Source organism: Amblyraja radiata, chromosome 29 (assembly GCF_010909765.2).
Source record: "Amblyraja radiata isolate CabotCenter1 chromosome 29, sAmbRad1.1.pri, whole genome shotgun sequence".
NCBI classification, from domain to species: domain Eukaryota; kingdom Metazoa; phylum Chordata; class Chondrichthyes; order Rajiformes; family Rajidae; genus Amblyraja; species Amblyraja radiata.
The window spans coordinates 22,189,164-22,210,053 of NC_045984.1; the positions used below are offsets into that span (position 1 = coordinate 22,189,164).

At 44.4% G+C, this 20,890-nt stretch overlaps 1 protein-coding gene across 1 annotated transcript in view; it reads left to right on the forward strand.

Annotated features, from left to right (window-relative positions):
* Positions 1-19,294: 19,294 nt before the first annotated feature.
* The window catches only part of mknk2 (MAPK interacting serine/threonine kinase 2), a 28,134-nt gene continuing 26,538 nt past the window's right edge, over positions 19,295-20,890 (forward strand). Inside the window, exons 1-4 of the mRNA XM_033046847.1 lie at positions 19,295-19,446; positions 19,745-19,921; positions 20,356-20,443; positions 20,555-20,656. Coding sequence (XP_032902738.1) covers positions 19,871-19,921; positions 20,356-20,443; positions 20,555-20,656 — 241 coding nt within the window. The 5' untranslated portion in view covers positions 19,295-19,446; positions 19,745-19,870. The remainder of the gene's footprint in view (positions 19,447-19,744; positions 19,922-20,355; positions 20,444-20,554; positions 20,657-20,890) is intronic.

Genomic DNA, 20,890 nt, shown 5'->3' on the forward strand with positions numbered 1-20,890 from the left:
CCTCCAGCACTGAGTCCTTCTACACGTCATTGGCTTCATGGAGTAAGTGCCACACCATACTCATGAGTTTAGTTTAGTTTAGTTTAGTTCAGTTTAGTTTAGTTTAGTTTAGTTTAGTTCAGTTTAGTTTAGTTTAGTTCAGTTTAGTTTAGTTTAGTTTAGTTTAGTTTAGTTTAATTTAGTTTAGTTTAGTTTAGTTTAGTTTAGTTTAGTTTAGTTTAGCTTGTTATTGTGGGACCTATTGACCCAGGTCAGTAACAACAATAACAGTTTTTTATTGTCACGAAAACCGAGGTAGTGAAAAGCATTTTTTTGTGTGCTATCCAGTCAAGAAAAGTACAAAAATACAATCAAGCCATCTACAGAGAAGAGGGGTCTGGTTAGCTAGTATCACTGATAATTTATTATAGATTTTTATATATTTTCTTCTTGTATTAATATTTTAATGTGCCCGAAAAGATATAGCAAGTAAGAATTTTATTGTTCAGTTCTTGATGTGTGTGTCAAATGAAATCTCTTGACTCTAGTACAGGAAGGTGCTGTTGAGATGAAGGTTCAGCCTTGATCTTGCTGAATGGCAGAGCTGATGTGATGATCTGAGTGTGCTCTTCCTGATTCTATCTCTATCATTTTATCTGTTGGTTGAACTGATGTAACAAGGACATTGTGTCCCTTGTTCAGCGGCTGTTCTAGATTTTGTGGGTTGAACTGTTGAAACTCAGCACCTGGGCAGATTCTGGGTCCTCAGTGTATCAGCCTCAGCCATAATACAGAAGTTTAGACTAAACATTGTACTCATAATTAACTTGTGCAGAAATCTTTTTCATTATCTCTTCAGTCTTCTAACTCGAAGATTAAAGCGGTATCATTTGGAACAAAGCATTCTTCTCATTGTTGCCTAATTTAGAGTTTAGAGCTTACAGATACAGCCCAGATATAGTCCAGGTCAACCATCGATCACCCGTTCACACCAGTTCTACGTTACCCCATTCACGCATCCACTCCCTACACACTAGGGGCAATTTACAGGTGGTAAAAAATCTACAAACCTGCACTACTTTAGGATGTGGGGGGAGACCAGAGCACCCAGAGGAAACCCACGTGGTCACAGGGAGAACGTGCAAAGTCTACACAGACAGCACCTGAGATCAGGATCCAACCCAGATCTCTGGCGTTGTGAGACAGCAGCTCCACCAGCTGCACCGCTGTGCCATCAAAGTGCATTCACCCATTAAGGGTGTATTTGTTTACATGAAACATTGACAAATAATTTCAAAGCAAGTGCAGGGCAGCTCAGCGCTCTTTTTGTTCATTTGTCTTTCTCATGGTTAGTTTGGACTTGACATTTGTGTTGTGATCAGATGAATCCTGCTTTCTATGTTCTCTCAGTTACTGACCTGGCTGCATTACGCTACACTTTCCACATCACAGCCAATAACCCCAGTCCCTGGTTGAATCGGGTTAGTGTTTCTGAAACATTTTGTTCCTTATTATTTGCCAGGTCTATATTTTGTATGAAAGTCACATGGTTAACAATTCAAACAAGCATTTGGCCAGACTCTGATTCACAAACACGTTCCTTGTGGTAACGTATAAGATATCGTTTTACAACAGGATTTAAATTGGTCCTACTCCAGTTATGGATGTGACACAGAACCTCAGTCAAGACATTTTATCTGCAATTAAGTTGCATCGAAACTTATACCCATTAGAAAGTAGAACGGTCCAGCACTGGCAATAGCCTCCATGCCAAATGCCAAACCCCACGCCATGCCTGCGTTCCCCACTCTGAAGAAGGATCTCGACCCAAAATGTCACCTGTCCATGTTCTCCAGAGATGCTGCCTGACCCGCTGAGTTATTCCAGCGCTTTATGTCCTCTCATGATGCCAAGTTAAACAAATCTCCTCTGCCTGCACGTACATGGAACATAGAACAGAACAGCACAGGAACAAGCCCTTCGGCCCACTATATATGTGTTGAACATGCTACCATTAAACTAATGGGCCTGTCCCACTTACGCAACTTTTTCGGCAACTGCCGGCACCCGCCATGCGTCGTTGCAAGTCGCCGAAAATGTTCAACATGTTGAAAATTCAGCGGCGACCAGAAAGACGCTACGACTCTTTGGGCGACTGAGGAGACTACTCACGACCATGCAGGCGACAGCCTGGCGACACATGGGTGAAGCCTGTATGGTCGTGAGTAGTTACCCAAAGAGTCGTTCCTTGTTCTGGTCGCCGCTGGATTTTCAACATGTTGAAAATTTTCGGCGACCTGATACAACTATGACTGGTGTGGGCAAGACATCAAAAGAATCACATGAGTGGGACAGGCCCATAACCGCCTCCATAGTCCCCCATTCCCTGCCTTTCCACATTTCTATCTAAAAGCCTCTTAAATGCCACTATTGTATTGCCTCCACCACCACCCCTGGCAGTGCATCCTCTGTTTAAAAAAACATGCCCCACATATCTTCTTTAAACCTTGCCCCCCCCCCCCCCCTCCCTCACCTTAAAGGTGTGCCTTCCACGCTTTGGCATTTCCATCCTGGGAAAAACGGTTCTGACTGTCTACCCGATCTACGCATTGCTTAATTCTATATACTACTTCTATCACAACAACCCAAGTTTGTCCAACCTCCCCTTACACCCAATAGCCTCTAATCAAAGCAGCATTCTGGTAAACCTGTTCTGCATCCTCTCCAAAGCCACTCCACCCTTCCTGTAGAGGCAACAGAACTGCACACAGTTAAGTTTAGCATTGCCATTAAAGCATTTAATACTGAAGCCGTATATATATGTATATATATATATATTCAGCCAGAAGAATGAAGTTACAATGCATTACAATCTTTAGAGAATCTTCTGACTTTCATTCTGATGAAATGGACATTGTGTTAAGAGACTCAAGAGTGTTTAATTGTCATGTATATTGGCAACAGAACAATGAAATTCTTGCTTGCTGCACCTATACAGACCCATTAACGCAATAACATATAAATAAAGACGACCCAAAATGTCGCCTATCCATGTTTAGTTCTATTTTGGAGTCAATTATAAAAGATGAAATAGCGACATATTTGGATAGCAGTAACAGGATCGGTCTGAGTCAGCATGGATTTACGAAGGGGAAATCATGCTTGACTAATCTTCTGGAATTTGTTAAGGATGCAACTAGGAAAATGGACAAGGGAGAGCCAGTGGATGTAATGTATTTGGACTTTTAGAAAGCATTTGATAAGGTCCCACATAGGAGATTAGTGGGCAAAATTAGGGCACATGGTATTGGGGGTAGAGTGCTGATATGGATAGAGAAGTGGTTGTCAGACAGGAAACACAGAGTTGGGATTAACGGGTCTCTTTCAGAATGGCAGGCAGTGACTAGTGGGGTACCACAAGGCTCGGTGCTGGGACTGCAATTATTTACAATATACATCAATGATTTAGATGAAGGGATTCAAAGTGACATTAGCAAATTTGCAGATGACACAAAGCTGGGTGGCAGTGTGAACTGTGAGGAGGGTGCTATGAGAATGTAGGGTGACTTGGACAGGTTGGGTGAGTGGGCAGATGCATGGCAGATGCAGTTTAATGTGGATAAATGTGAGGTTATCCACTTTGGTAGCAAAAACAGGAAGGCAGATTACTTTCTAAATGGTGTCAAGTTGGGAAAAGGGGAAGTACAACGGGATCTAGGGGTCCTTGTTCATCAGTCAATTAAAGTAAGCATGCAGGTAGAGCAGACAGTGAAGAAAGCGAATGGCATATTGGCCTTTATAACAAGAGGAGTTGAATATAGGAGCAAAGAGGTCGTTCTGCAGTTGTATAGGGCCCTAGTGAGACCACACCCAGAGTATTGTGTGCAGTTTTGGTCCCCTAATTTGAGGAAGGACATTCTTGCTATTGAGGGAATGCAGTGTAGGTTTACAAGGTTAATTCCCGGGATGGCGGGACTGTCATATGCTGAGAGAATGGAGCAGCTGGGCTTGTATACTCTGGGGTTTAGATGAATGAGAGGGGGTCTTACTGAAATATATAAAATTATTAAGGGTTTGGACACACTAGAGGCAGAGATGTTCCTGATGTTGGGGGAGTCCAGAACCAGGGGCCACAGTTTAAGGATAAAGCATAAGCCATTTAGAACGGAGTCGAGGAAACACTTTTTCTCACAGAGGGTTGTGAGTGTGTGGAATTCTCTGCCTTAGAGGGCAGTGGAGGCCGGTTCTCTGGATACTTTCAAGAGAGAGCTAGCTGGGGCTCTTAAAGATAGCGGAGTCAGGGAATATGGGGAGAAGGCAGGAACGGGGTACTGATTGGGGCTGATCAGCCATGATCACATTGAATGGCAGTGCTGGCTCGAAGGGCCGAATGGCCTACTCCTGCACTAAATGTTGTCTATTTAGTTTAGAGATACTGGGTGGAAACAGGCCCTTCGGCCCACCGAGTCCGCGTCGACCAGCGATCGCCGCACTATCTATCGCACATCAGGGACCATTTACAATGTTACCACGTCAATTAACCTACAAACCTGTTCCATCTTTGGAGTGAGGGAGGAAACCGGAGCTCCTGGGGAAAACCCACACAGGTCACGGGGAGAACGTACAAACTCCGCACGGACAGCACCCGTAGTCAGGCTCAAACCTGTGTCTCTGGCGCTATAAGGCAGCAATTCCACCGCTGTGCCACCGGAAAGGCTTGGATAGAGTGGATGTGGAGAGAGGATGTTTCCACTAGTGGGCGAGTTTAGGACTAGAGGTCATAGCCTCAGAATTAAAGGACGTTCCTTTAGGAAGGAGGTGAGGAGGAATTTCTTTAGTCAAAGATTCAAGGTTCAAGGTTCAAGGTTCAAAGTTCAAGGTTCAATTTTATCTGTGAACTGTGGAATTCTTTACCACAGAAGGCTGTGGAGGCCAAGTCAATGGATATTTTTAAGGCAGTGATAGATAGATTCTTGATTAGTACGGGTGCCAGGGATTATGGGGAGAAGGCAGGAGAATGGGGTTAGAAGGGAAAGATAGATAGCCATGATTGAACGGCGGAGTAGAGTTGATGGGCCGAATGGCCTAGTTTTGCTCCTACACCCACAGAGGGTATAATAGGGGATCTAGCCCATGCACTTTCAAAGGTTAGTTTGTTTACTGATATACACCAGCCCATCTCTAATTCTAAATGCGCGGAGTCCATCTTCAGCCAAGTGCTTGTTGGCTGATGTGCCAATTGGCCTCTCTCCAAAGAAATATATTTTCCAGCACAGTTTGTGAGATTTCCTGGCCAACTTCACCTGTGGCCAAATCCAGGAGTTGAGGAATCCAGCACCCAACTGCCATCCTGGTTCCAGTAGTGAACTCAGCACAGCACAGCACAGCACAGCACAGCACAGCACAGCACAGCACAGCACAGCACAGCACAGCACAGCACAGCACAGCACAGGGCCGTTACTGGTGTCCACCTCTCACTGGCTCTCGACCCACGCCTGACGCTTCAGAACTTTTCATAAAATTCTCCCAATGTTATTGAAGATCTGATTGCTTAGGAGGTTATGAGAGAGCCAATCAGCTATTCAAGAGAGTTACAATCAGCAATGTATCTGGTGGCTTCCAACGTAAAACATTTTCATTCCAAAATAGTTGCTACAGAGAGCGAGAATTTTGGGAGTGTTTTATTCGTGTGCCCTCAAAGAAGTCATCAATTATTTAAAATCTATGGCCTTCACAGTATGCTCACCCAGCTAGTATAAATATCCAGGAAGAGAGAAGAGAGGCCAGTCTCTGAGAGATAGATAGATAGATACAGTAGATACATAGATAGATAAATAGATATGTAGACAGACAGACAGACAGACAGACAGACAGACAGACAGACAGACAGACAGACAGACAGATAGATAGATAGATAGATAGATAGATAGATAGATAGATAGATAGATAGATAGATAGATAGATAGATAGATAGATAGATAGATAGATAGATAGATAGATAGATAGATAGACAGACAGACATGGGTGTCCGATGGGTATTGTATTTGTAAATGTATTTTGTATTTCTACACTGTATTTCTAAAGTCTAATGTCTAAAGTCTACCTATGCCAGGAGAAAGGCTGAAAACTACACTTGGCATCCGTTAATGCTACTGTCGCTGAATGTCATGCCATCAATATTCTTGGTCTGAAGAGGGATCTTGACCCGATACGTCACCTATATCTTCGCTCCATAGATGCTGCCTCACCCGCTAAGTTTCTCCAGCATTTTTGTCTACCATCAATATTCTTGGTGTCACCATTGAACAGTAAGTTCACATAGGGCCAGTCACATAGGTCCTGTGGCTACTAGAGCAAGGCAGAGGTGGGGTTAGGTTTATTCGGCTTAGGTTTATTACTGACGTGTACCGAGTAACTGTGAAAAGTTTTGTCTTGCATGCAATCCAGTCAGATCAGATAACACTATACATAATTACAATCAAGCCAAACTCTACAATATGTACATCAAAGGGGAAGATGCAGAGTGCAGAATATAGTTCTCAGCATTGTAGCGCACCAGTTCCAGGCCAATTACCCTACAAACCTGGGACGTGGGAGGAAACTGGAGGTTAGTTGAGTTTAGTTAAGAGATGCATCACGGAAACAGGCCCTTCAGCTCTCCGAGCCAGCGCCAACCAGCGATCCCTGCACATTAACACTATCCTACAAACAAGCTAGGAACAATTTTACATTTATACCAAGCCAATTAACCTACAAACCTGTACGTCTTTGGAGTATGGGAGTAAACCGAAAATCTCAAAGGAAACCCACGCAGGTCACAATGAGAACGTGTAAACTCTGCACAGACAGCACCCGAGGTCAGGATCAAACACAGGGCCCTGACACTGTTGCTAGTCAAATTTTCAGTAGATTGCAAAAGGTTGGAAGGTGTACGGAATAGTATTAAACATGAAAGTTATCTTGACAAGACAAAACTCTGCAGTCTTGCATTTAGGCTTCACAGACCACTGAGTAATTTGTGCATCTAATACTACTCCGTTCTCAGCTTTCACTTTCCCAGGGCCATTCTGTCTCTGGCACAAGCAGAGAGAACGTTGGGAACATCAGCCGCTCGAGTGAGAAGAAGCCTCCGAACCTTACAATCCATTCCCTTGTCTTCGCGTGTGTGTGTTTGGAGGTGTTTATGACGGTCAAATTTATTTCTGGTGGTGTGCCAGCTCTAGTTAGTTTCTAGGTCAGTGTTTGTGTAACACGAGCAGGGAGACACACTCCACTGGGGCTGCTTCAATTTCCAGCTGACGTCACCCTCTCAGTCACCAGGTGAGTGCAGAGTCTTTTCTCCAAAGATAAATTTAACGCCACATATCTTCCTTGCGATACGGTAGAGATTTTATTACACAGAGGGTGGTAAGTGCCTGGATGGTCGAGGCAGTTACAATGGTGACTTGGAAGCGATTTTTGGGTAGGAAGATGGATGTGCTTGGAATGGAGGGATGTGGATCACGTGCAGGCAGATAAGATTTGGCATCGTGTACAGCACAGGCATTTTGGGCCAAAGGGCCTGTTTTGGTGCTGTACTCTTCTGTGTTCTCCCTCATTTTGACTCTGGGCAAGGCAAGCTATCTCAAGCCTGAGTGTCCGTACTTCTTTGTGACATAGGGGTTTATGGTGAGAGGGGAAAGATTTAGAAACATAGAAACATAGAAAATAGGTGCAGGAGTAGGCCATTCGGTCCTTCGAGCCTGCACCGCCATTTGATATGATCATGGCTGTTCATCCAACTCAGTATCCTGTACCTGCCTTCTCTCCATACCCCCTGATCCCTTTAGCCACAAGGGCCACATCTAACTCCCTCTTAAATATAGCCAATGAACTGGCCTCAACTACCTTCTGTGGCAGAGAATTCCACAGATTCACCACTCTCTGTGTAAAAAATGATTTCCTCATCTCGGTCCTAAAAGTCTTCCCTCTTATCCTTAAACTGTGACCCCTAGTTCTGGACTTACCCAACATCGGGAATAATCTTCCTGCATCTAGCCTGTCCAACCCCTTAAGTTTTGTAAGTTTCTATAAGATCCCCCCTCAGTCTTCTGAATTCCAACGTGTACAAGCCGAGTCTATCCAGTCTTTCCTCATATGAAAGTCCTGCCATCCCAGGAATCAGTCTGGTGAACCTTCTCTGTACTCCCTCTATGGCAAGAATGTCTTTCTTCAGATTAGGAGACCAATTTGAACTCGAGGGGCAACTTTTTCACAAGGAGGGTGGTGGGTGTATGGAACTACCTGCCAGAGAAAATGGTTGAGGCAGGCACAATGATAGCATTTAAAAGACATTTGGACGGGTACGTGGATAGGAACGGTTTGGATATGGGCCAAATGCAGGTAAATGGGTTCAGCTTAGATGGGGCATCTTGGTCGGCATGGGTGAGTTAGGCCGAAGGACACATTTCCATTCCATGAATCTATGAATGTAGCTCACCATTGAACAAGACTCTCTGCTTTAAGAATCCTTTTTGGACACATTTAACATCTAAGCTAACCCCATTTACAACTCTTACCCCATATCCATCTAAATCTTTACTAAGTGGATTTCAGGAAGTGCAGATGCTGGTTACTCAAGGGAAGACACAAAGTGCTGGAGTAACTATTTTCCTATCCATGTTCCTGCGCACTGGTTAAAGGCTGGAATGTGATAAACATATTGTGATGCTGGAGAGGTTTGCAGCCGTTTATCAATAAGCGTGTGTGACCGTTTACACGTGGGTCTAATCAATAAATCCCCCCAGATCGGCACATTTCATGTTGGTTGTAAATCCTATTTTAAAGCAACACTCAAACAAAATGCTTCAAACAGAGTGGTAACCCGAGAATATGACATGTAATACATCTTCCCATAACTTGGCCAGTTGTAAATAGAACTGTGGTCATAGTGTCATACAACAAGCATACAGGCCCTTCGGCCCAACTCATCCATACTGCATGAGATTTCCTGCGTTTAGCCAATATCCCTCTATTCCTTATCTATCCATGTACTTGGGCAGAGATTATGGGGAGAAGGCAGGAGAATAGAGTTGAGAGGGAAAGATAGACTGGCCATAATTGAATGGTGGAATAGACACAATGGGGTGAATGGCCTAATTCTGTTCCTGTTACTTATGAACATAAACTTACTTGCCCAAATGCTTTTAAAATGTTGTTATTTTATCTGTCTCTACCACTTCCTCCAGCAGCTTGTTCCACTAATCTACCACCTTCTGTGTGAAAATCTTACCCTTCAGAACGTCTTCAAATAATTTCTCTCTCACTTTATAAACCTATGCCCTCTAGTTTCTTTGCCCTCTAGTTTCTTTGCCCTCTAGTTTCCCAGGGCATAGGTTTAAAGTGCGAGGAGCAAAGTTTCAAGAAGTGTGCAGGGCACATTTATTACACAGAGAGTGTTGAGTGCCTGGAACTCACTGCCGGGGGTTGTGCTTGAGGCAGATACGATAATGATGTTTAATAGGCTTTTTGACAGGCACATGGATATGCAGGGAATGGAGGGATATGGTTCACGTGCAGGAAAGGAGATTAGTTTAATTGAACATTGTGGACCCAGAGGTCCACCGTGCTGCCTCTAAGTTTGTGTTAATTTGGGTATTTTTTAAATACCCTGATGATTATGATCATCCCCATTCCTTCAGACAGTCACCGCAGACATCGCTGGTTGAAAACAAAATGGTCTCACCTCCTTTCCAACCATTCTTCCTTTGATCTCTGTCCTCTGGGTATAGATATCTCTGCTCAGGGAACTGGGCACTTCCTGGTTACCCTGTCTCAAACTTTCATGGATTCATACTCGTCCATTAAATCTCCCTTCAGCTGCCTTTGTTCCAAAGAAAGCATCTCCACCTTGGACAAAAGATAGACACAAAAATCTGGAGTAACTCAGCAGGACAGGCAGCATCTCTGGAGAGAAGGAATGGGTGACGTTTCGGGTTGAGACTCTTCCTCAGACCAGTCTGGGAAAAAGGAGATGAGAGATATAGATGATGATGTAGAGAGATAAAGAACAATGAATGAAAGATATACAATAAAAATGTAACGATGATAAAGGAAACAGGCCATTGTTTGCTGTTTGTTGGGTGAAAACGAGAAGCTGGTGCAACTTGGGTGGGGGTGGGATAGAGAGAGCAGGAATGCCGGGGTTACTAGAAGTTAGAGAAATCTCTAACAGTGGTTCATACCACTGGGCTGTAAGCTGCCCATGAAAAATATGAGATGCTATTCCTCCAATTTGCATTTAGCCTCACTCTGACAATGGAGGAGACCTAGGACAGAAAGATCAGTGCGGGAATGGGAAGGAGAATTAAAGTGTTTAGCAACCGGGAGATCAGGTAGGTTCAGGCGGACTGAGCGAAGGTGTTCAGCGAAACGATCTCCCAGTCTACCTTTTGTCTCGCTTCTTGAACAATGGATGCAGTAGATGAGGTTGGAGGAGGTATAAGTGAACCTCTGACTAATCTGAAAGGACTCTCGGGGTCCCTGGACAGTCGAGGGAGGAGGCATAGGGACAGGTGTTGCATCTCCTGCGGTTGCAGGGGAAGGTACTTGGGGAGGGGTTGGTTTGGATGGGAAGGGATGAGTTAACCAGGGAACTTGACCCAAAACGTCACCCCATTCCTTCTCACCGGAGATGCTGCCAGTCCCGCTGAGTTACTCCAGCATTTTGTGTCTATCTTTGAGTTAATCAGGTGGAAAGGGGTGGAGATGGGAAGATATGACTAGTGTTGGGATCCCATTGGAGGTGGCACAAGCTGTGCCCATGACTAAAGTCCTGGCAACTTCCTGGTGAACCTTCTCTCCCACGCTCTCTCATCGGGTACGATGTTTTGAGAGTTTATTAAATAAAAACAGAGGACAGTCGATGAACATATCTTTTTTTGGTCTGTACGTGTGCGTCAGTGGATTGGAAAGTGTTTGGTCTCTGCATTGGAGAGGCACTTGTGCTCTTTTTGTCTCTAAGTGTCAAGAGAGTCAAGAGTGTTCACTTGTCATATGTATCGACAACAGAACACTGAGGGTCTTACTTGCAGCAGCATTACGTGTCTGTTAATGTAGTACACAATAGTACACAAAATAAACAAGCAAAAAAATGTTCAATAAATAAAAACTACAAGATAAAGCAAAAGCCCGAAGTCCCTAGTATGAACAAGACAGTTCATTGTTGGAAATAGACCCAAAAAGCTGGAGTAACTCAGCGAGGCAGGCAGCATCTCTGGAGAGAAGGAATTCTTCAGAAGGGTCTTGACCCGAAACGTCATCCATTCCCTCTCTCCAGAGATGCTGCCTGTCCTGCTGAGTTCCTCCAGCTTTTTGGGTCTATCTTCGGTTTAAATCAGCATCTGCGGTTCCTTCCTACACAGTTCATAGTTGGAAGTTTAGTTGGAGTTTGTCTGATGGTTGTTGGAAAGATGCTGTTCTTGAACCTGGTGGCCACAGTTTTCAGACTCCTGTAACTTCTTCCCAAAGGCAGGAGTGAAATGGGAGCGCGGCCAGGGTGGCGTGGGTCCTTGGTAATGATGAGTGTCAATGAACTGGAAAGCCATAGAGTGATAGAGTCATGCAGCATGGAAACAGGCCCTTCGGCCCAACTTCCCTATGCCAACCAAGATGCCCCACTGCACAAATCCCACATACCCGCATTTGTCCCCTATCCCTCTAAACCTTTTCTATCCATGTACCTCTCCAAATATCTTTTAAATGTTGTTATAGTACCTGCCTCAACTACCTCCTCTGGCAGCTTGTTTAATACACTGACCACCCTCTGTTTAAAAAAGGTTGTCCCTCAGGTTCCTATTGAATCTTTGCCCTCTCACCTTAGACCTATGTCCTCTGCTTCTTGATTCCCCTACTCTAGGTAAAAGACTGTGCATCTGGCCTCTTTAATCACCTCATGATCTATACACCTCTAAGATCACCCTTCAGCCTCCTGCACTCCAAGGAATAAAGTCCTAGTCTGCCCAACCTCTCACTATAGCTCAGGCCATCAAGTCATGGCAACATCCTCATAAATCTTCTCCATAGCTTAATAACATCCTTCTCATAATGGAGATTGGCCCAATCCATTGTAGAGGCACCTGTTACACCAAGTGCAAAATCTGGATACATGCAACAAAGGAGGAACTACTCAGGATTCACTATTTTATACCAGTCGGTGAATTTACATGCAATCCATTGGCTCAATCCATCAGCAGAAGGTTTATAAATCGACTTTACAGCATTTCAATAGAATCAGGAGTGATATCCCCACTTGCTGAGGGAATCGGGCATCTAACAGGAAGTGTCGTGGTTATTGACTCACTTTGGTACATGAGTCACATTTTCGGGATATTACAAGGTTATATGGCCAATGTAGACTTATTGCCAAACACACAGCCATAGTTGCATCATAAAAAGATGACCTTGAATTCAAAAATATAAACACATGCACTGATAGCGTGGAAGTTATTCCTGTTTAGTAAATATATTTATAGAGGATTATAGCACTTTCATTCGTTTTTCACTATCACATTGCACAGTGGTTGGTATCAGTATTGGTTTAATATTGTCATGTGTGCCGAGATATGATAGAAAAACGTGGCTTACATACTATCCAGTCTAATCATACTGTACATGGATACAAAAAAACATGCACAAAGTGCTGGAGTATTTTATAAACAGTGGAATTGTTGGAAGAATTTCAGAATTGTTCTGAATTTATTGTTTTTTTGTAATATGTAGGTCGTGTATGAGAGACGCAAGGAACTGCAGGTGCTGGAATCTTGAGTAAAACACGAAGTGCAAAGTGTTGGAGTAACGCAGCAGGTCAGGCAGCATCTCTGGGGGACATGGACTGCATCGGGTCAGGACCTTTCTTCAGACTTTTCGTAAACCCCCATCTGCTGCTCTAAGTGTCTATATTTTACTGTTCCACTGCAAAATCTCCTCAGGTTATGTCCACTTTGAAGAAGTTCTCCTCCTCTCAGAGTCTAAGTAAGGGTCCTGACCTGAAACATCGCTTATCCATGTCTTCCAGAAATACTGCCTGACCCACTGAGTTACTCCAGCACTTTGTGTGTGTTTTCTTTTTAAACCAGCAACTGCGGATCCTTGTGTACACATGAGTGCAATCAAGCCAAACATAAGTACAACAGGTAGTGCAAAGAGAAAAATACCAGAGTGCAGAATAGTGTTACAGTTTTATAGTGTTACAGTTGCAGAGAAAAATGCAAGGTGTGCAATGAGGTAGGTTGGAAGATCTGGGCTACACCCTAGCTTGTTGGAGGACAGTTTAGTAGTCTGAATACAGTGGGGAAGAAGCAAGAATCTAAAGAATCTAAAGGGTTGTGAGTGTTTGATTTTCATATGGACCAGGAACAGAACTATGAAATTCTACCTAGCTGCAAAGTTAATCAATAATATAATGAATTATCCTAGTTATACTCGGTATACAGACCATAACAGCATCGAACATAACTACCGGAGTAACTCAACAGGTCAGGCAGCATCTGCAAAAGGAATGGACAGATGACGTTTTGGGTCGGAGTCCTTCTTCAGACTAATCTATACCTCCACATGCTTGACCCACTGAGTTCACTTCAGCACTTTGTGTTTTGCTCAAGATTCCAGCATCTGCAGTTCCTTGTGTCTCCATAATTGGGTTGATATAAGTTAATGAGAGAGAATAGGTTACAGGAAGGTGAGTGGGGAAGTAGGATTGATGGGAATAATCTTACGAGTCAGTATAGACTCAATGGACCCAATGGTCTCTGGTTGAGACCCGTCTTCAGACTGAGAGTCAGGAAGGGTCTCGTCATCTATTCCTTTTCTCCAGAGATGCTGCCTGACCCACTGAGTTACCCCAGCTTTTTGTATCTTCGGATTTAACCTGCATCTGCAGTTCCTTCCTACACAAATGGTCTCTGGTTTTGTTAGGAAATAAGGGGAAACAGGATCTTGAATCATCAATGTGTTTGATCTTCTCTGCCATCACACCAACACTTTATTCTGCTCCTCTTCTGCTTAAAAATCCGTGCATCAAATCCATGACCTTTTGACCAGTGGTTTTGTAATACTCTCTGTTTTAGCAAAGCAGACGTATTTGCTTAGAAAAAGGTACATGCAGATCCTCAGCGGCAGGAAAGCTTTGGTCTGTTCGCCAAGGTTCTAGGAACACAAAACCTGGCCCTCTCCAGAGGGGGAGTCAGATTCCTTTCCCGTCAGGACTGACATACATATGCTTTTCATTAGCTTGTTCATTAAGGCTGAAATCCACACTGAGATTAAACGCAGCCTCAAGAACATTCCACGGATATTTTTTTTAAACATTCAACCAGCCAGCCATTATATTCCTCATGAGCAGAGTGCCAACAAAAAACTCTCAATGTGATTTGGTAGGAATTTAGAATAAGAAGCATTTAATATTTTGCAATAATAAGGAACCCCGTTAAATGAGAACAGCAATGTCACAGATGGGACTTGTTACAGCACCTCCAGGAGCATAAGTGTGTCTAAGCTGTTCAAAAGGGAACTGCAGATGCTGGAATATCGAAGGTACACAAAATTGCTGGGGAAACTCAGCGGGTGCAGCAGCATCTATGGAGCGAAGGAAATAGGCGACGTTTCGGGCCGAAACCCTTCTTCAGACTCAGAGTGTGTCTAAGCTGTTTAGATACAACTTTGGCTTTGGTCTTGGTTTTCTTGGTTGAGTGCTTATCCTGGTGTTATAGCACAAGAACTTAACAGTAATTTTAACAGTAATTCTCTACTCTTCTTTTCCCATCTCCTTTTCTCTTTTTTGCTCAAACCTACAGTAGTTCAAAACGAACTAAACTATGAACTATGGACTGTCTTTGGTTGCAATAAGGATTTGGTGGGGGGGGGGGTTTGCACTAGTATAGGAGTTATTAATTTATTGAACTTTGGTTAATTTATGTTATCGGTGCGTATTGTGTTTGCAGGCTTGTTATGCTGCTACAAGTAAGAGTTTCATTGTTCTGTTGTCGTTGCAAACTATAATTTGGAATGGATAGGGTAAATGCCCAGTGTCTTTTATCCAGAGTTGGGGAATCGAGAACCAGAGGACATGGGTTCAAAATGAGGGAGGGGGAACCTGAGGAGCAACTTTTTTACACCAAGGGTCGTAGGTGTATGGAATGAGCTGCTGCAGCAGATAGTTGAGGTGGGTATTATCGCAACAATTGGGCAGGTACATGGATAGGAAAGATTTAGAAGCATATGGGCCGAACACAGACAGGTGTAAATGGGCAAGTGTTGATCGGAGTGAACAAGTTGGGCCGATGGGCCTGTTTCCATGCTGTATGTCTCTAACCACTCTTGACTCTTTACAATGTTCCATTCGGGTATAAAGATCTGAGAGTTCTCGTGATTCCTGTACTGTTCTTCTGAGCTTCAGAACTGAATTTGTACCTCAAAAAACTTGTCATCGAATGCTTCGTATGCACATAGAACACTTTCACAATTTTCTCCTTGTGTCAGGCACACAAACGGAGACTACACCATTTGCACAATGACACAGAGGTGCATGTGTCACAGGTTTCGATGGTGCAAGAATTCTTTGTGCAGTTGAAGCCCATCAAGGTCAGGCCTGATTCATAGAGTAATTGCATCCTACAGTACAGGAACAAGCCTTTCGACCCAACTCGTCCACACCGACGTAGATGCTGGTCCTCATTTGGCCCACGTCCCTCTGAACCTTTCCTTTCCATGCATCCATCCAAAAGTATTTTAAATGTTGTTATAGTACCTGCCTCAACTACCTCCGCTGGCAGCTCGTTCCACATGTCCACAAGCCACTGAGTGAAAGGTTTCCCCTCAGGTTCCTATTAAATATTGCCCTTCCCACGTTAAACCTGTGTCCCTGTTCTTGATTCCCTTTCTCTGGGTAAAATCCTCTGTGCTATCTAGTTCCCTCATGATCTTATACACCTCTATAAGAGTGAAAAGGTTGCCCCTCGGCTTCCCATTAAATCTTTCCCCTCTCACCTTAAACCTTGGTCCTCCATTTCTTGATTCCACTACGACTCCGTGCATTCTTCCTATCTATTCTTCCTCATGATATTATACACCTCTAAAGGAATACATTCCTAAATCAGAGCGTCCAAGCGTGCTTTGGCATTAGTTAAATGGGCCGCAGATCAACAACCTGACATATTCTAGGTCCTCTAAGGAGTCTCTTAGGTCCTGAGACAACTCTACCCAGACTCAAGAGTGCTCGTCCGATGAACCCTCTTCCACAACCTTATCATGCGGGTGACCATTCCCCCAACTCCCCCCCCCCCCCCCGCCATCCCACCCCTCCCCCCCAATGTCTCATTCTCCCTTCCTCTGCTGTAGGAAATATGGAAATATGCCATTGTTGGACAGGGTGCTGAAGAGATTCACCAGGATGTTAGGCTTGCAGGCTTCAGTGACAGTGAAAAGTTGGATAGGCTGGGATCTTTCTCATTGCAGTGCAGGAGTCAACGTAGAGGACATAGGTTTAAGGCTGAGAAGGGACAGATTTAATAAGAACCTGAGGGCAACTATTCCCTGTAAAGGGTGGTGGGTGTATGGAACAAACTGCTATAGGAGGCAGTTGAGGCAGGTACAAAAACTGCATTCAAAAGATATTTGGACTGGTACACGGATAGTAAAGTCCACACCGAGTCCACAGCGACCATCGTTCAGCCGTTCACACTAGTTCTATGTTATCCCACTGTCACGTGCACTCCCTGCACACTGGGGGAAATTTACATTGGGTCAATTACCCTACAAACCCACACATCTTTGGGGATGTGGGAGGAATCCAGCGCACCTGGAGGAAACCTGTGACGTCACAGGGAGAACATGCAAGCTTCACGCAGATAGTACCCAAGATCAGGATTGAATCTGGATCTCTGGCGCTGTGAGGCAGCAGCTCTACCAGCTGTGCCACTGTGCTCCTCATGCAGCTCACAGATGTGACAGCACACTGTGGAACGTGTTTATAAATAATACAACGGCCCTGTGTAGACTTGCTCGCACTAATGTCATGGGCACTGTGCTCCCGTGTGGTACAGGGTTTGAACACTCTATGAGAATCGAGGGTTTGGGCCTGATGTGTGTGTTGTGCTTTATTTTTTGGAATGTTGGCCATGTTCTGACACTTTCACCTGCCACTTGTTGCACCGTCATAATTCAGCAAGGAGGTCTATCAGTTGTTGCAAAGAATGATGCAATTGTCAAGAATGTTGCAGAGAGAGGGGGAGAGAGCTTAGTGCATTTAGAAACGTGCAATATCAGTTAGAGCAGAATTCCTCCCCAGCGGTCAACGTCATAGTCATACAGCATGGAAAACAGCCCCTTCAGCCCATCGAGTCAACACCCACCATTGCATTAATTCTACACCACCAATCAAACCTCCCAGGCCTGTATCCACCTATCACTCGTCCTGCTCTGTGCTGCCCTCATCTCTCTTTTACAACTTTCTACCCCTCAGTCAGTCAGTCTGAAGATGGGTCGCAGCCCAAAACATCGCCTGACTCTTCCCTGCACAGATGTTGCCTGACCCGCTGAGTTACCCCAGCACTTTGTGTTTTACTACACCAATCCCATTTTATTTTGCCCACGTTCCCTTCAGCTCCCCCCACATACTACCTGCACACTGGGAGAGAAAGTTACAGCGGATAATTACCAACCCGTACGTCTTTGGGATGTGGGAGGAAAATGAATCATACATGCTTTATCTTAATATAGTAAAAATAAGTTATTCTATCAAACTGGGTAAGCCACAGCCGTGAAGCATTTTGCCCAGTGGGATTGCATACCCCTGTGGCAGGGTGGCTACATATCCCTCTTGTCTGCTACATGAACCAAGGCAGAACATGTCATATTTTCAGCAACATGTTAAAGTCATAGTCATACAGTCCAGAAACAGGACCTTTGGGCCAGGTCATCCATGCAAACCAAAATGCCCCATCTATGCTGGTCCCATTTGCCCGCATTTAGTCAGAAACCCTCTAAACCTTTCCTATCCATATACCTGTCCAAGTGTCTTTTAAATCCTGCCTCAATTGCCTCCTCTGGCAGATTGTTCCATATACCTACCACCCCCTGTGAAAGAGTTGTCTCTCAAGTTATTCAATCTTTCCATAAACTCATCTCCTTTGATTCTAGGTTCCCCTACTCTGGGTAGGGGAGTACGTCATACACCTATGACCTCTGGCTTTTCTTTCCCCTTTTGATTCTGGGTAAAAGATTCCGTCCATTCACCCTATCTATTCCCCTCATGATTTTATACACCTCTATAAGATCACCCCTCAACCTCCTGTGTTCCAACAAATAAAGTCTTAAGTCTACCCAACCTCTCCCTATAGGACGGGTACATGGATAGGAATCGTTGAGACGAATATAGGCAAACAACAGGCAAATTGGGACTAGCTTAGATGGGGCATCTTGGTCAGTGTGTGGACAAGTTGGACCAAGGGGCCTGTTTCCATGCTGTACGACTCTAAGATAAGAATCCAAAAGCATCTGTATTTCCTTGTGTTTCTAAGTTAATGGAGTTGGCATGTAGTTTAGTAGAGATACAGCATATGAACAGGCCCTTCGACCTACTGAGTCCACACCGGCCATCGATCACCCGTTCAAATTGGTTCTATGTTATCCCACTTTCACACCACTCCCTACACACTAGCCTACAAACCGGCACAACTTTGGGATTTGGGAGGAAACCCACGTGATCATAGGGAGAACATGCAAACTCCACAGACGGCACCCGAGGTCAGAATTGAACCGGGCTCGCTGGCACTCTGAGACAGCGGCTCTACCAGCTGCGCCACTGGGTGTCGCCCATATCTGTCATTCTACAACTGCAGATATATCAACACAAGGTTAGATCATTCTGATAAAAAAGACACAATGTGCTGGAGTAACTTAGCAGGTCAAGCAGCATCTCTGGAGAACATGGATCGGTATCCTTCTTCAGACTGAACCCAAAACGTCACCTTTCCATGTTCTCCAGAGATACTGCCTGGCCTGTTGAGTTATTCCAGCACTTTGTGTATCAACCAGCCCTTTGTTTCTAGATCATTGTGATGGTGGAAATGGTGACATTTTGTATTCTGACCAAACATTCTAAGGGGAAGGGTTGAACAAAATGCACAGAAGTGGAGGGACAGCTTGTCCCAGCGGTTCCATTGTCTGATGCAACCGGGGCGGAGTTTGTGAAACTCTCCGGCGAGGAAGGAGTTAAGTGCACGTAGCCATGAGCACTGTGATTGGGGCGGCTGCTGTACAGTACAGCGCACTGTTCCCAGGCTAATCTCTGGCTACGCAGCCCTGACGGGTTGGCACGTAGGCGGCCTTGCATGTTTACAGCTGGGAGGTTATAAATGAGCGTGTCCCTACGGCTGCCGCTTGTAGATTAGCACTAGGCTGCTGGCTGGCTAGTGAAGGAGTGTTGTGCTGGTAAGTTATTGTGCTGGAAAATGGAAGGTGCATATTTTTTCTAATGCAGATTGAAACTGCTTGCATTTAATACAAGCTGTCAGCAGTTTTAAACAGACGTTGATGCAATCTGAAAATGCACTTTATAAGTTGCATTTACAACATGTATTAGGAAAAGCGATCGGTGTGTGGACATATCGGAAGGTGGTGTGATCTAGTTAGGGGTTGGACGTTTATTTGGTGGCTGTAGGTTGGATTTGCAACGATTTCAAGGAAAGATTAAATATCTAAATGTATCGTTCTATTTTTGGTATTGCAGGCCATATACACTGGGACAATAGCGAGCACTTCCACCTTCAAACTACATCCTCTGCCTGAGACTTCAGCTGATTCTTTTTTTTGTGTGTGTGTGTGCGTGGAAATTGTTACTGTGAAGGGGGAAAAAATGGTTCAGAACAAGACTGCAGAGTTGAAAGGATTCCACCGTTCATTCAAGGTAAAACTTGCCGAGCCTTGTCTGTGAGGCGGAGAAAAAGAAGATAAACATAAATCCATTTTTCCTCCATTTGCTTGTCAAGCGACATTTAAAATCTCGGAGTGAACGGTGTTGCTGGCAAGGAGCAGAACGTGGGGAAAATGACCAGGGAGATTGTCCTATATTAATTTTCACCGCGCCCTTGTTGCATTAATTCCTGTTCATTTGGGTTTAATGAAGCTTTTCAGTGGGAGGACTAATGCCCTGGACACCTTTCAGGGTTTAAAGCCGGCTCCATTTTGAGGCATCAGCTGATGCAAACCCCAAGTAGGCGCTCTCCTTGTAACTGTGATCTTTGTTTTGGTTTGACTAGCTGGTTACAAAAAGCCTCTTGCACTGCACTGCATCCTACACCAGCTATGAATTTGTAATATTAACCTGTATTTGTGTTACAGGGCCAGACACCTTTTGATGATTATTGTGACGACACTGGGCCATCTCATATTGAGAAGGTGTTTAATTTCGACCGTCCTGCCAGGCCTGGTAAGTTGTTGCTGAGCTTATTATTATTTTAAAATGCTGCCCGTGTGAGTTGTGTTTTATTCTTCCTGTCTGCTCACATGTGAAATTAAAACCGAGTGTGGTTTGTTGCAGGTATGCCCTCTAGTCAGCCCATTGACATCCCAGACGCAAAGAAAAGAAACAAGAAGAAAAAGCGATGTCGTGCCACAGACAGCTTCAGTGGCAAATTTGAAGGTAGGCTTTCTCTCGCCGGATGTGTTACTTTGCTACATTTGCAGATTGCATTCCACGTGCACAATCGTTTCCTGTGGTCACAGCTAGGTGCACATTTACAGCTGGGAGAGCTGCTGCCTCACAGCACCAGAGACCCGGGTTCCTGACCTGACCTTGAGTGCTGTCTGTGTGGAGTTTGCATGTTCTCCCTGTGACTGTGCAGGTTTCCTCTAGGTGCTCTGGTTTCCTCCCAAC